The sequence below is a fragment of the Caretta caretta genome, chromosome 7, assembly GCF_965140235.1.
Source record: "Caretta caretta isolate rCarCar2 chromosome 7, rCarCar1.hap1, whole genome shotgun sequence".
NCBI classification, from domain to species: Eukaryota; Metazoa; Chordata; order Testudines; family Cheloniidae; genus Caretta; species Caretta caretta.
Window position 1 is genome coordinate 42,390,934 of NC_134212.1, and position 15,126 is coordinate 42,406,059.

The following is a 15,126-nucleotide window of genomic DNA, read 5'->3' on the forward strand; positions in this document are numbered from 1 at the left end:
AGTGACTGGTGGGGATGGACAGATGCGCTATGCTTATTATCTTAACACTCCCCTACCACCCACTCTGAGCCATCTGCTTAAAAGTTAACCATCTGATGCTATATTAATTTATATACAAAACTCTGTGCTTTTGGAACCCCCCTTAAGGAGACAAGGCAGGAGGTCTGGGGCCCTGAGAGAATCTCTCAGTTAATGGCAAGGGGACAGACAGTTCAGAAATCTCTGTGCAAATAGTTTTGGAATCGAACAGTTCCCCAACAGCTGCACATATTACTCCTGAGGAGATTTTGTGTCAAACCATTAAAAATTCTGTGCACAATATTTTAAAATTCTGCATTTTTTTATTTGTCAACAGAGCACAATATAATCACACCAGTTTCAATTATTTTGGTAATTTATTTAAAAATACCTGTCAACAAGTATGTCTGTAACAATACAGACAACAAAAAGGTCAGAAAATGTTTTTTGACAAATAGATTCCTTACTAGTTATATTGATACAGAACTTTAAATAATAATTCATTTAAACTACCACACAGAAATGTATGTCCTGCACCCCTCAGAAGCAATGCAAAGGCTTGGGGGAGTCAGGAGTAATGGAGCGGCTAAGGGAGAGGGAAGTAATTGCTGGAAAGAGGCCTGGGAGTGAACCTGGAGGGCTGTTGGGTGTGGGTGGGAGAAGTATGGAACAGTTTGTTCTTTGGGGGGAGGGATTGTTGGGGAGCCTCACCTATGCAGACCCTGGCTGACTCCTAGCCTCTCTCATTCAATCATGCATATCTGCCCCATCCCCATGTGTCCCTGCACCCCCTGTCTCCATATGGCCCTGCACCCCTACTCAGCCACCATCTCCCCCATCTCCATGTGTCCTTGCACCCTCACTCAGCCACCACTCCTTTCCCATCCCCATGTACCTCTGCATCCTCACTCCCATTCAGCCCCTGCCCCAGTCTGTCCCCCTAATAGCCCTTCTGAACCCCAGTCTGTCAGCAGCCCCATGTGCCCCGCTCTGTCCATCCACCTCCATGTTCTGTGCCTCCTCACCTGGCCCCAGAAGTAGGGCGCTGTGTGGAACACAGCCTTTTCTCCTCCCTATCGGCACAGGGCTGCTCCCACCCAGAAGCAGTTGCCTTCTGTTTGGGTGCCAGAGCAGCTCTTGGTGGGAATAATGTGTAACTGCAGCACCTCTCCAGCAGAATGTATTTTCTGCAGGGAACATGTATTCAGCATGTGCACAGTGGGGCAGAATTCCCACAGGAGTAAATATCAGGGGTTTGAACCCTTTGTTGCTTGTGTGTGGGGACGAGCATGCCAGTGGAAAAACTAATAAGGTTCTCCCTTGAGGAACAGAGTTTCACCGCAGCCCCTTTTAATGGGCTTTTCTGCAGGATATGGCCATCTGGCCCAGTTTTTTCTCTCATTGCTAGTTGTAAATGGGTTTCTCAATATTAGTAAAAAAAGATCCTCCTCTAAGGAATGGTACAAATTTGTACCATCCTGACTGTGGATGTAGCTTTAATTTTTGGAAGTAAAGTGGATTTCTGCTTGACTTGCATTTGGGGAAAGAATACATTATAACTTATCTGATTCACTGTAATTAGTAAGTGAACAGACTAATTAGAAACATAATAATGCATCACAGATGGTACTTTGCTTTAATGTTGTGTGAGGTTTCAGAGCACATACTAATAGATATTTTGTAGTGTATTTCATAAAAATAATGATGTCTTAGTAATATGAGACCTGAACTACAGCCCTTGGTTATTAAATATTGCTGAGGAGTGAGGACAGACCACCAAATTACGGAGAGTGCAGATTAGTGGCAAGTGATTTAGTGAGTTTCTTTTGTGTCTTCGACATAAGGACAGGTGGGTAAATTCACTCCATTCTGGGCCATATCAGCTTTGCTGTCTGCAAACAATCATTTTATTTTTAATGCACGGGATAGTCACTAGTCTGTAAATGGATCAATTTTTGCTGGAGGCTTCTGTTAAAACCAATCCAGCATGAGAGACAAATATGGCTTTCCTACTTTCTCTGAGCTTGCTGGCTCATCCAATGGAAAAAAAAATTGGCTTCTCCCCAGAGGTTAGCTTTAGATTTCCATTTATATAAATGTTAAAATGTTAGGTAAATTTAATAATAATTTAATAGACTTGCCTGTGCCAGCCGTAGTAATGTAGGCCTTTACATATCTGTCATATGCATGCATTCGGTCACATTCACTGTTATTAAAAGTTTGAGGTCAGTATTTATCTTCTGCATTACAGTGTGGTGCTAAGGCTAAAAATATCCCAAAAAACAGAAGTGGATGTGAAGTTTTATGATTGTGTGTATGCCTAGCATCATTTTTGAGGGTTTTTGAACAAAGTGAATTACTTAGTTTCCCTGTCTTGTTAAAAGTAATAAGAAGAATGTGAGGTTGAAGAGAATGAGAACTGGATTAATCACCAAACTGGGATAAATACTAAATCCACTGGGGTTGGTTCATTGTGAGGCCAAGGACAATCAGAACTTAGCAAAGGAATTCCAAGTGAAAGCCAAGAGGTGGAGGGAAGGACAGGGAATAATCTTTTAAAGTTAGATCACATATTTACTGTAATTTTTTTAAAAAGGCAACACAGTTTTAGAAACATTGAGTGCTTATCGGGTTAATTTTTGTCAACAGGTTGTAAGGTGGAATCTATATTCCTGAACATTGAAGCTGTAAACACACACAGAGATAAACCAGAGGTAGGACAAGTGTTCAATACAAATACCTTAATGCGTTGCATTTTCTGAGATGATTATCATAAAAAAAAAGTCTGTTACCCACATTTAGAATTAATTTGCTACAGTTGCTGAGCATATTTAACTTTGCACACCAACTTTGTGTAACCAGTACGTTACTCATCTGGGTATTGTTTGCTAGATAAGTTTGTGAAAATAAATTTTACATTTCAGACATAAAGGTAAACTCTGGCTCTTGCATTCAGAAATATCAACTGTGTGTACATAATGCTTTTAAGTCAATGCCTTTTATATTTTTATGTTAGAAAAGACAAATGCCAAAGACTTAGTAATGATCAAAGCAATGTATAAGCTATTCAATCTGTTATGAACTAGCTTATCATGTATCTATTTCACTTACAAGTGCATGATAATGTATTTTAAACATTAGAGGAAAATTTTGATTGAGCTCTTTTTCCACTTTGGAATTGGCATAGTCCCCCATGCATTTCTAAAATGTGCAAGAGCTGGTGGTAGTAGGGGATTAATGAAGCCTGTCTTGCTTTAGGCTGACTGCAATTACAGGGCTTTGTCTATACTGAGAATTTTTAGCAATGCTAGCCAACGGTGGGAACACTAGCACAGAGAAGAAATGGGTGTTTTTATATATATCATCTTGACCACCTCAAAGCAAGCCCAGCCAACTCAGACTTCATTTTTTCACTGCAGAAGATAGGGGTGTTTTTCCACTGAGATACCTAACTTGAGATATCTCAGTGTAAAATTCTTAGTTTGGATGCAGCTAGTCAAGGTCAACCTGTATACCCCCCCAGTGGCTTGTATGTGTGTAATGTGTAAGCAGAGTTAGGAAGTCAGGTTTGTGGTAACTTATTGCATTCTTGCTGTATCAGAGTATGAGATGCTGTGTGGTGCCATGAGTTTGGGTTGACCATATTACTCCCAAAAGGCTCTGCCATTGATGGATTATAAAAGTTTACCCAAACTTGATAAGCATGGTGCTTATGCTACTAGCTTTTGTGTCTACTCCTTAAGTCTCCCTTGAAGTAAATTGGCTACCATTGCAAGGAATGATATGGGCAGAGTTGAGGCGAATCCATTAGTGCAGTATAGTCAATTTATATTATAGTGAGAAGTTGAGATTTGTGGTGGTGATCAGGGCCTTGTGTGTGTGAAGATACGAGTTTTTGTATGTAAGAAGTTTTATGGTCTTGGTTACACTGAGTTGACAAAACATTCATTGGCTTTAGTAGCGATTCTTGTCAAGTGCTTTCATTATGTATGTTTTTTACCATGTTTATGCTTCACCGCTTTCATTTCTTCTTTCCCTTCATGTGTTACATTTTGCCAGATTTTAATCTATTCCTCTTGGCGCAGCTTGCATATTATGCTGAAAGCCACTTAATAGGAACAGTGTAAATAGTGGGATGCTTTCTGGCAAACACTTCACCTCACCCATCAGATGGAATATTAAACAATTCTGACAAATTGAACATGTTGTTTACCGCCAAAATGCGTCTTTGTGAATATCCTTATTTTCAAGCCATGACTTTTTTTCAGTGATGATCCAAATGACTGTCTGATGCAGTTCAGATGAAGAGCTGCTGGTTAACCTGAGTTTGCCACAGTGTCTTACAGCTTGCCACGTATTTCCAGGAAATTGCTATTGGGAATATTCATTATGATGTTAACTTATTAAAAATGTTTATTTGGGAAGAGAACCTGTTGAGTCACTGCATTAGTTCTGAGTGTTATAAATAGGTGTACCTGAGCACCAAATGCTGTTACTTAGCACCCTTTGACCTGAAATGCTTCACAAACTACACATCTGGTACTGCTGAAACGTAATCATGTTTGGGGAGAAGGGCAGAAGTCAGGCAACAACCGTACAGCAGTGAGACTTGTGGAAAAGTTTGGCAAAGGATAGCAGGGTAAACCTGAGGTTTTTTTCAGGGAAGACCCATGGGGATTTTATTACCCATAGAGAGTCACAGGCGGGACCTGTAGTTGAGATGTCTTCTGAAAGACCCACACTGAGTAAACTTCATAATATACAGTTAAACTAACTAGGGAGGATGAAGGGCTAAGTTGATTAGGTCAGGATTAAAGTGTGGTATTAGAGAATACAATATTTCCTTTATGCTGTCTGTGTAAATGGTAACTGCTATGTAAAATCTAATTTTATTAAATGTATTAGCTCTTTATTAAAGCTGAACAGCTAAAGTATTTAATTTTAAAAAATTACCATTACATGTAATAAAATATAAAACAAACTGCTTTCCTAATAATTGTACTGTGTGCGCCTCTTAGATATAAATTACATATCAATACATAAGGCATGCTACAGTGCATAGCAGATGTTGAAAAAACTGTTTTAAAATACTTTATGTACTCTAAGAAGAATTCAAGACTGTCATTTTTACATTGCAAAAATACGTATAAAGGAGTAGAATAACTGACTTTCCTATGTTTTCTATAATAAAGATAATCTATCTGAATCTGGACTGCAGATCTGACTGTTCATGTACAGTAGCATCAGATTTGTAATGACTTCAGTCTCTATCTGGGTAGGATGAAGGAGGAGTGATCTTTGTTTTTTCCCATAATAAATCTTATGGAACTACTTCAACAATCATTTGAGTTCTCTCTCTGATGTTTTGGATTTTATTTCAGAAAGCAAGTTTAATGCCTTTTGTCTGGCAGTAAAATCTGTTTCCTTTGCTACATCTTAGTCCATAAATTAGAGATAGGATGGTTATTCATTGCAAAAACTCATTTTAGGCTGAGTTAATTCAGTTTTTATCGTAAAAAGAAAAGAGAAATTTGCTCCGCCTAACACAGAATCAGGGAGGTGAACAAAGAAAGAAACATGTAACCCAACTGCCCAAAGGCTTTTTTTTTTTTTTAAATGGAAAAAATATTTTTGGAATTGAATTTTCTTTGGTTTGAAGAATGAATTGATCTTTCAAACTGAACCTGAATGCACATCACTTGGTTTTTATTTAAAGCAGTAGGGAGGGTACTAGGTTAGCAGGTACTTTATGTTTGAATTTGGTGATACTGTTGTAAGCCCCCAACTTGAGCTGCATGGGTGCAGCCAACATCAAGCTTATCAGCTAAACTGTCTACCCTTTGAACGCGTGCTGCATTGAACATGGGCAATGCTGTGTAACTTCTGCAAAATAATCAGATGTCTACCCATAGGTTGCAAACTTACCATTTTAGTCTTGGAGGGATTTTGTCATAATTCACCGCATCAGGGGTAGTTTTTGTATTCTAAACTAGCTATATTACAAGTAAAGTGAAGATCATGCTATGGAAATGCAGTGTATGGCTCCAGTTCAGGAAAGTATTGCTATTCAGGGAAATCAGTTTACACACTCAACTCCCATTGAAATCAAGTATGTGCTCAGTGGTTTTCCTGGGTAGGAATAGATTTAAGCACATGCTTAAGAGTATTCCTGATTGGGGACTATAATAGGAATCCTCTACGTGTGAATAACTGAAATGTTAGCAATAAGATTTATGTAGGATTGATAGTTATTTTATATAAGTTGTACTGTTGTATGTACTAATGCATTAAAAAGCTGTTACTTCACTGAATTTTCTGAGTGAAAAATCTTTTGTTGAAGTGCAGCTGTGTACTTGTGAAGGAAGCTGATTGATATTTTACTGCTGCTTATTGCTGCATGATAAATATTCTCCTCTGTATTTTTATTATTATGCAGAATGTAGACATTTCCAGACCTCCTGAGGAAGCCCTTGTAACAGTCCCTGCTCACCAGTGAACCTGTGTCCAGATCAGCTATCAAATGTGTGGTGCTGTTTTCATCATTACTTTAAAATACATCTTAAAAAAAAATCATTCCAATCACTTTGAAATCAATTACAAAAATAATATTTAAATCATTGTACAGCACATAACGTCTAAAATTGTCCAGGCAAAGTGAAACTGTATTATACTAATTCACTGTGGATAAATTGTTGAACCTTAATTGGCTGTTGTTTGCCTTTTTTTTTTTTTTTTTTTTTTTTTTAAAGATTTCTATAATCCTGTGATCTTGCAGCTTTATTTTTTAAATTGATTTTTTTTAGGTCCAGTAACTGTTGGACTTTAGATGAAGTATGAAAGCTACGATGCATAACATACTGTGTGTGATAAGCACAAGCTGGGCACAAGTAGTACTTGTTTCCCTGACCTTGGGAGTGATTGGACTGTTAAATGTAGCAGAAAATAACATTTCCATAGTTAGCAAAAAATTTAGTTCTGCTGTTCCATAGTGCTAGTGTGGTAGATCTGCTAGATTACCAAACTCTTTAATGATCTATATTTGGAGAGGTGGCGAGCAAGTTGAAGCTTATTTTATTCCAGACTTCAAACATAATGAGGAGAAGTATATGAGTAGTTTCATGTGTGTGGTTTTTCTTAAAATATATTTCTGCATTGGGTGGATGGCAGAGTTCTCTGTGCACATAGTAACAATTTTCATTTGGTTTCTTTTGTTTAGGAATTAATATAGAAACACAGAATCTTAAAGTTCCCTATTCATGGTCTGGCAAGCAGCAGCCACACTTATTCTTAGTAGTATGCTGCTCCTAGCACATATGTGGGTGACCTTTGAGTCTTCATGGCAATAGTGCATACATCTTGTCAGAGCTTTCCTTGGGTACATTACAATACAAAGGGCAATGGCCATTTCAGATTAGTTTGTACCTAGATTTTAATTTATACTTTAAAAAAAAGAAAAAAAGGTTGGGTGGAGGTTGTCCTGGTCAAAATGGATGCACACACCTCCGAAGCATTAATAGAACATTTGTGTGAAAGATGGCATGTTTACTACTGATTGTCAAGCAGTCATTCACCAAGAGAGTGCAACATGCCAGTGTCTAAAATCCTTTACACAATGTACAAAAGGAGACTGTAGCTCATTTGAAAGTTTGAGTAGCAGCGTGACCTTGCTGTTTTTTGGTGATAGAGGCCAAATTAACATAAATTAGAAGTGTCTGAGTAACAGGGGCCGCTTTGTTTTCATAGCATCGAATCTTGGAAAATAGGCTGTTTTCTAAGCAATTGCTTTTCATCTAAAAGTATCACAAATCCCTTGATGTGTAAATTGTTTGTGCAGTTAATAGGTCTATTTCTCCAGCTTGTACATTTTTTACAAAAATTTTGCATTTTGGTGAAATTAACTATTTGCTTTTTTTGATGTTTACTGTTGAGGTCATGTACCCCATTATGAACTCCTATATATGATAGTGATACGGATTAAGTGATAGCTAGCTGGCTCCTGCAAATAACCTATTGTACAGATAAAATCCTAGTGTAGAATTTGAAGTTTCAGGTGATAACATGTATCACTGGATAGGACATTAGACTTGGAGTCAAGTGACCTGGGTTCTGTTCCTGTCGCTGCCAGGGGTATCCTTGAGAGGTTTGCAGGGAAGTTAGATATGTAAAACAGTAACAAGATAGTGAGTAAATGAGAGAGATGATTTAGTTGGGGATTGGTCCTGCTTTGAGCAGGGGGTTGGACTAGATGACCTCCTGAGGTCCCTTCCAACCCTGATATTCTATGATTCTATGAGAGAGAGTGTGGCCCATTACTAAGGAGAATCCCATGCAATTGTAAATATATATTCAAAGTTAACTTAAAGCTGCTTCTGCTGTCTAATGCCTGTAATACTTCTATCCTGCAGGTGTAGGTATGAATCAGTAAGTAGTTCTAAGAGGACTTTTTCAGTTTGTATAACTGCCTGGATGTGGCAATGGAGTAAGTGGTTCAATAACAGTTTACAGTTATTGTAGCATTAGAGAAAGCCCTAGTAGACGACAGAATGGATTTTTAACCCAGGGCTGATTGTACAGAGCTCCAAGGGAAATCAGCTAGTTATAGTGCCTAAGCTGCTATAGTACACTGATTTAAAAGAACTCTTCATTTATTTTTATGTATTATTTTACCTTTTGGGTTTTGGATGTGAATGCTTTTAACAAATTTAGTCTGGTATTTTTTTATTTTTATTTTGTGTGTGGGGTAAACTGGCCATGTCTGCATTCAGTGTATGTAGCAACTCCTTATCTGGCTTCTTTCTGAAAAATACTGTCCTCCCTACTTCATTCCTTCCAGACTCGTTTTTCTTGCAAACCAAGTATATACGGAGACAGGCATAAGCCCATCTTGGCAGTCTCAATAGTTGCACAATTCCTGCCAGTAAAAAGACACTATTAAGCTCGCTCCCATCCTGGTTCCATCTACTCTCACAGATACGGTTGCCATAGGTAGCCGAGATGAATCCCTAGAAGATTTAGAACTTCTCATTACCAGACAGTGTAGCTACGCCATCCTTCCTCTCCCTGCCCAAATCCTTTCTCCCTCATTGCACTCTTTCTGATAGAGATGTCTTCCTCTTTTTTCTCTTAGCCTCCATCTAGTACAGCATATAGTCTACTCCCACAACTTCTTGATCTCCTCTTATTTTCCCTGGGATTTCCTGGAATTTGGCTTCTTGCCTACCATCTCTTTGAATCAATAGCAAATGCCCAGCCGTCAAGATATTGCAGCCAATACTGGGGGGCTCTCAGGCAACTCACACAGACAATCCTTCAATAACTTAGTCCCAAGAGCCTGGTGGATGTGTCATTTTGATCCAAGTGTTGCTCAAGTTATTCTGAAAAATATGGACAGATTGAACAAATACCATCATCATTGCTCGTTTGTGACCATTCAAGGATTGGCTTGCTAAAGGCCAAATATCCATAGACAGGTGTACTTGTGGCACCTTAGAGACTAACCAATTTATCTGAGCATAAGCTTTCGTGAGCTACAGCTCACTTCTTCGGATGCATACTGTAGCTCACGAAAGCTTAGGCTCAAATAAATTGGTTAGTCTCTAAGGTGCCAAAAGTACTCCTTTTCTTTTTGCGAATACAGACTAACACGGCTGTTACTCTGAAACCTGTCATAGACAGGTGTTGACTCCAAATCCCTTGTAGTCTCTCAAAAACAGGGCAGTCACTCTTCTCTCCAGAATTTGGCCTCTGCTGGCTTGTTGCACAAGAGATTATTGCCTCAATAAAAAGGAGTCTCTGAAAAGATCATAAATGCTCACTTCAACTCCTGGAACCCCCTGATCCCATTAAGAGTTCAGCTTTCAGTGTCTTCAGAATGACTTATTGAATTTCCTCTGGAGAGATTCCGTATGGGCTTAGTTGGGTTTCAGGGTTTGGTTTCAGGCTTGCCAGTAACTTAACTTCCACAGAGTGATGTTTCCATAATTCTCTCACGAGACTCATATCTCCTCTAAGATACGTTGCCTTAGTCTTGAGTCTTAACCAAGTTTTAATAACATTATTGGAACCAGTCCCTTGAGCCTACAGGCACATCTCTGATTAGACTGTAAACTCTTAGGTTCTGCTTGCTTACTGTTTCAGCAAGGAGAGTCAGTGAGCTAACAGACCTCACTTACCACACTCTCACACATTGTCTTCCTCAGTTTTAAGATGGTATTCCTTACTGAAACATCTTCCAGGAACAGGACTGTTACCCAATTTTATGGAAATGAAAGGTGGTCTTGTTCTTGATTCTCTGCTGGGCAGAGGAACAGATTCACTGCCTGGAGGTCAAAAAGCCTACAACAAGTCATCAGGGCTCCGGCACTAGTCTTTTCAGAAACCTTAGCCACTTCAGAGTGTGTGAGAAAATATTCTCCATGTCTATCCAATGCTATAAATGCTGATTTGAAATAAAGGGAATGAATTAAAATAGAGAGGTTTTAAAAAAGAAAAAGTGGGGGTGCCCTCAACTTGAGAAAAAATCAGGCTTTTTTTCTACATACCATTTTCACAAGTAAGAGCTAGATTTCTGTCACTGAAATAGGGTAGAGGAAAAAACGGATGTATCTGTTTTTCAATTATTTTTCTGTGTGCGCTTTTGACCGCACTCTATGTGTAGTCAGTTTAGCTGTTTCCTCTGTGGATAAGTCACTGTATATTTTCTTATTAATGTAGGTTTTTACAGATCAACAAGAATATTTTTAAAGGCAAATATGAGTTTAAAACCACAAAAATTGACTAGCAGTTGTGATTGTTGGGCATATTGGCAGGTGTAGAACCCTGAAACACATTTAAACGTATTTTTGAAAATGAATTGTTTTCCAGTAACTTGATAGTATCCCATTAAGTATAATAAAGACCTGAGTTGCTTGCAACTAATCATCCCAAAATTAATTTTCAACTCATTTTTTAATTTTTCTTTTTAAATCAAGTCATTGACTGGGTGTGTGCTGTAGAGGAGGAGCTTGATAAACCTACTAAAAGTGCCAACTCTTATTATTTAATAGTTGTACTGCAATAGCTTTGCCCCCTCATTGCCCTTTAGACCAAAACAAAATAAATAAAGAAGTTCAAATATCTTTTTAGACTACATAGAAAGATCGTTTATTTTCCTGGTGAAATTTGTGCAATTCATGAAAATCTGAGGTGCAGGAATAAAAGCAAATTCAGATAGAGTGTGCAGTAAAGGTAGTTTATAATGTTAATAGTAGGAGAGTGGCTTTATGGTTAAAACACAGAACTGGGAGATGGTCTGTGGCAAAGTCAACAATAGCTGCTATGTTTCCCATCCATTGATAACAGGCCTGATGGAAAGCCAGCGGGAGTTTTTCCTGTGGCATCACTGGTCTTTGCAGCTGGGGTTTCCTCTTTCTTTTAAACAGGATGAGTTCTTGAAAGAAAGGGCTTTACATTAGAGAACGCTTTGCAAAACTTTTCTGCCATCTTCTTCCCCAAGTTCTGTAGACTTGTTACTTCTCAGTTAAAATTTATATGGTTTCAGAGTGAAACTAGAGTGGTATAGAAACTTCACATGCTATCCAAACAGCTTTGGGGACAGTATTGGAGTCAGATGGTAGAAAAAGTGGTTTTAAAATCACATCTAAACGCCACGCAGTGGCTCATATCCCCATAATATGAATGATAGTATCTAATGCCCTAACAGTAATTGTATGCTTGTGGGGAGGGGAGAATAGACCCTTCAGTTTTATTTACATTTTGCTTATCCAGCAAATAACCTTGAATGTAACCTTGGTTTTGTGAAACCAGAGAAGATAGTTAATTAAAAAACACTTTCTCTAAGACTGCAGAAACCAACAAAAATGAAATCACTCCATTTCAGTTAATATAAAATCCGCTACTAGCTAATAAAACTTGAAATATGAACAGTTACTATTTTGGGGATGAGTACGTGAGTAACTCTGGGACCTGACCCATTTTCCCCATCTTAGTCAAGCAGGAACTAATCCCAGAGGTGTGTGACAGTTATCGCTAAGTGCATAGTGCTACCTCATTTTCCTTGGGAGTCTTTGCAAGGTTGTATCTGAGGTTATGCTCGTACCAGGAGTGCAGGTCCAGGTAAACTGACATAGTGCACAGTGTGGACAAGGAACCACATCTTTAAAGATAAACTTAATAAGACACATGCTCAGTGGACAGCATGAGAGTGTTTTAACAGCTGGTGTAATGGTGTTTTAAAAGATGTCCTAACGGATGCTTTTTTATTGGCAGCAAAGAAGGTCTGTGATCTGGTATTAGCGAGTTGGCTTTATAGAGAACTTAATAGCTAGCATAAAGTTTTAATCATGGTTTTTGAACTCTATATACTGGCTGGTGTAGGCTGGGCCTTATGTCTCATTTTATTAAGTCTTCTGAGAAAATGTGTCCAAAGTGTTGTGTAAAAAAACCAAATTCTGTCTGTCTTTTGCCCTTTGTGATGTGCCATAGACTGAGTAAAAACCTACTGCAAACAAGGGAGAAACTTTGCTTAAATCTTCTTTCTGTCTTTGGCTTGCAGAATGTAGGTGTGGATCGCTCGAGAGAGGAAGCCTTGAGGACAGTACCTAATCATCTGTAACTGCCATGGACCATGACAACATCCCCTGCCTGCTACAGAAGCACTAAGGAAATAGCTCAGGTACATGAGACTGGAGAAGACATCCAAGGAGGTCAAGCAATGTCACATGCACGCACTCCCTCTGACTGTAAGGCTTTTAGAATGTGATTCAATGACTTGTGGGAAAACCCACGATTCTGGAGGACTCTTAATACTGAAAGTTGAAATGTGCAAGACTGGAAATAGTTATGGGAAACCCAGTGAAGTTGCTATTAATTTTTCTTCTGTGAATATGCAGTTTTTCAACTGTTTTTATTCTTCACCTGTGGATCATGCAAGATTGTTAATTGCTCTTCTCGGCTTACTGTCAAGTTTTAACTGAACTTTTACTTTTTTCAATAATTGCTTTTCTAAGAGTACCTCTTATTTTTACTGTGAATGACTGCCTAGAGTTACATGACTTTTTTTTAGTGTGTGTGTATTTTTTTTTTTAATGTGAAATTCTGCATTTAATGCATTGGAGGCTCCATTTGATACAAAACCACTTCATACTGGAAGCTTCTCAAGTACTCTTTTTTCATCCTCTATCGATGTTTGAGCATAGTTCAGGTGTTGCAAAGCACCGTGTATGTGTGTCTTTTGAAATGGGGATGCTTTCCCCTTTGCCAAGAAAAATATTTGATTATATATATTAAATTATATTATATTGACAGCGAGAGAGGCTTTGCTATCACAGTAAGTTTCTTTATCTTCTCCATGCAAAATGGCATTTTGTACCATGGTGAGGGTACACTATTATACAGTTGATTGTTATGGAAGGATGGTTTTAAGTACAGATAGCTGGCTTGTTAATAGTCTAATTACCCTAGAAAGAGATTATAAAGGGTAAGATGACAGATATCTTTCAGAATATCTGTACTATCCAGGTTAAGCAGCCTTTCCAGGAGAGGACACATCTTCCACATTCAGGGTGAAATATACTCCCATGCAGTGGGCCCTCAGAAGACCCAATGCATCACTTTAATGCAGTAAAACTTCAATGTAAACCCTAAATGGGCTCTAATAGAGTGAATTTCACCCTAAAAGTATAAGGTTTTCTATGTGGGAGCATTAAGTAAATAGAGGAGGAGAATGTTAAAATAGGATTTTAGCCTCCGGAGAATTGTATAAGTACAAAAACCCTTGAGTGAATTTGGAAATTGATTTTTTTTAAAATGTCATCTCTGTATTTTGTTTTTAAAATCTTTTTTAACTTTCTGTGAAATTGCAAATGCATTTATGTCCAATGCTAAAAAGTGGTAGAATTTTCTATGCATGTCAATGCCACTCACTACCTTCCTTGTTCCAAGCCAATATATATATATAGTGTACATGTGTTGCTGGATGATAGGATTTAGTTAGCAATACCTAATTGTTAATGAAATGAAGAAAGCTGCCATTAGTTATTGGAGTATCTTTTTGATGTTTGTATTATTGGGTCGTTAATTCAACTCTTGCATTTATCCGTTAATACGTTTAGTTGAATTTCAGTGTAGAGAACTGGGTTCTGTCCAAGTAGCTTGCAGGCAGGGGCTAAATTGTTTTTTGTTTTATGCAGGGCAGGGGACTCTAATATGTGCTGCTGTTGTGATTTGTTTTATTAAGCTAGTCTTAGCAATATAGTCAATGTACTGGAAGTAAGCCATATAGCTAGATTTCATTTCAGAAAACAAATGCATAGGATATCAAAAACACTCGCTTGGAACCTTAGCATCAAAAGCTTTTTGTCTGTAATCCATGCAACCAGTAATATGCATTTAAAAGTAAATAATATATTTATTTAGATGTATTAATTGTTATTGTCTAAGGTTAGAGCACAAAGCACTGCTAAGACATTTATTGATGCACAGCAAAACAAACCCTAAAGATGCTTATATTGGAGAGGGAAGAGATGCTATATAGTGGGTTCCCTTCTGATCACCTATTTGTTCATAGTTCAGAAGAACAGACCTATCCTCTACTGTGCCCTGTTTCCTCTGGATCTGGGCCACACGATCTACAGTAGGGATTATTTATGTTTAATGATGGTAAATTGAGGAAGTCTAGCTTTTATCCATAGTTATCCAAGGCAGATTCCCAAATATTATTTTCTTAATGTGCTTTGAAAAGCAGAGGTTTACCAAGACAGAGTTTGGACTACTGTAGTTTTGAGCTTGGTTCTAGCAAAGGAAGCATGGTTATAAAAGGGAAATGTTTCCCTATATGAGTTTTTAATCTCAGAACTTTCAAAGGTGCTGTAAAATTCTATATGGCTAAATGTTTTATGTATAGTAGATATTTTTATAGACTGCTTTTAAATATACTGTGATCAGAGTGGTTGCTCATTTGCAGGATGGATATACTGTATAGTAAAAAATCATTGTACACAAGTGTGAATAAATTGTATGTCAGTACTTGAAAATAAAAAGGAGAATCTGAAGCTGTCAGTTCTATTTTAATTTACAAATAATGTCATTGACTGCATCTTAGTTAGTAAA

At 37.9% G+C, this 15,126-nt stretch overlaps 1 protein-coding gene across 9 annotated transcripts in view; it reads left to right on the top strand.

The window, feature by feature from the left end:
* The window catches only part of PFKFB4 (6-phosphofructo-2-kinase/fructose-2,6-biphosphatase 4), a 95,469-nt gene extending 80,401 nt beyond the window's left edge, over window positions 1-15,068 (top strand). For 6 of the 9 annotated variants that reach the window (XM_048856180.2, XM_048856183.2, XM_048856184.2 and 3 more), the window contains 3 exons: window positions 2,668-2,732; window positions 6,455-6,540; window positions 12,572-15,068. In XM_048856180.2, the coding sequence (XP_048712137.1) occupies window positions 2,668-2,732; window positions 6,455-6,514 (125 nt within the window). In that variant the 3' untranslated portion in view covers window positions 6,515-6,540; window positions 12,572-15,068. Of the gene's footprint in view, window positions 1-2,667; window positions 2,733-6,454; window positions 6,546-12,571 lie in introns of all 9 variants that reach the window. The other 3 variants (XM_048856179.2, XM_075130566.1, XM_048856181.2) reach the window with 3 other exon arrangements.
* The last annotated feature ends 58 nt before the right edge of the window (window positions 15,069-15,126 follow it).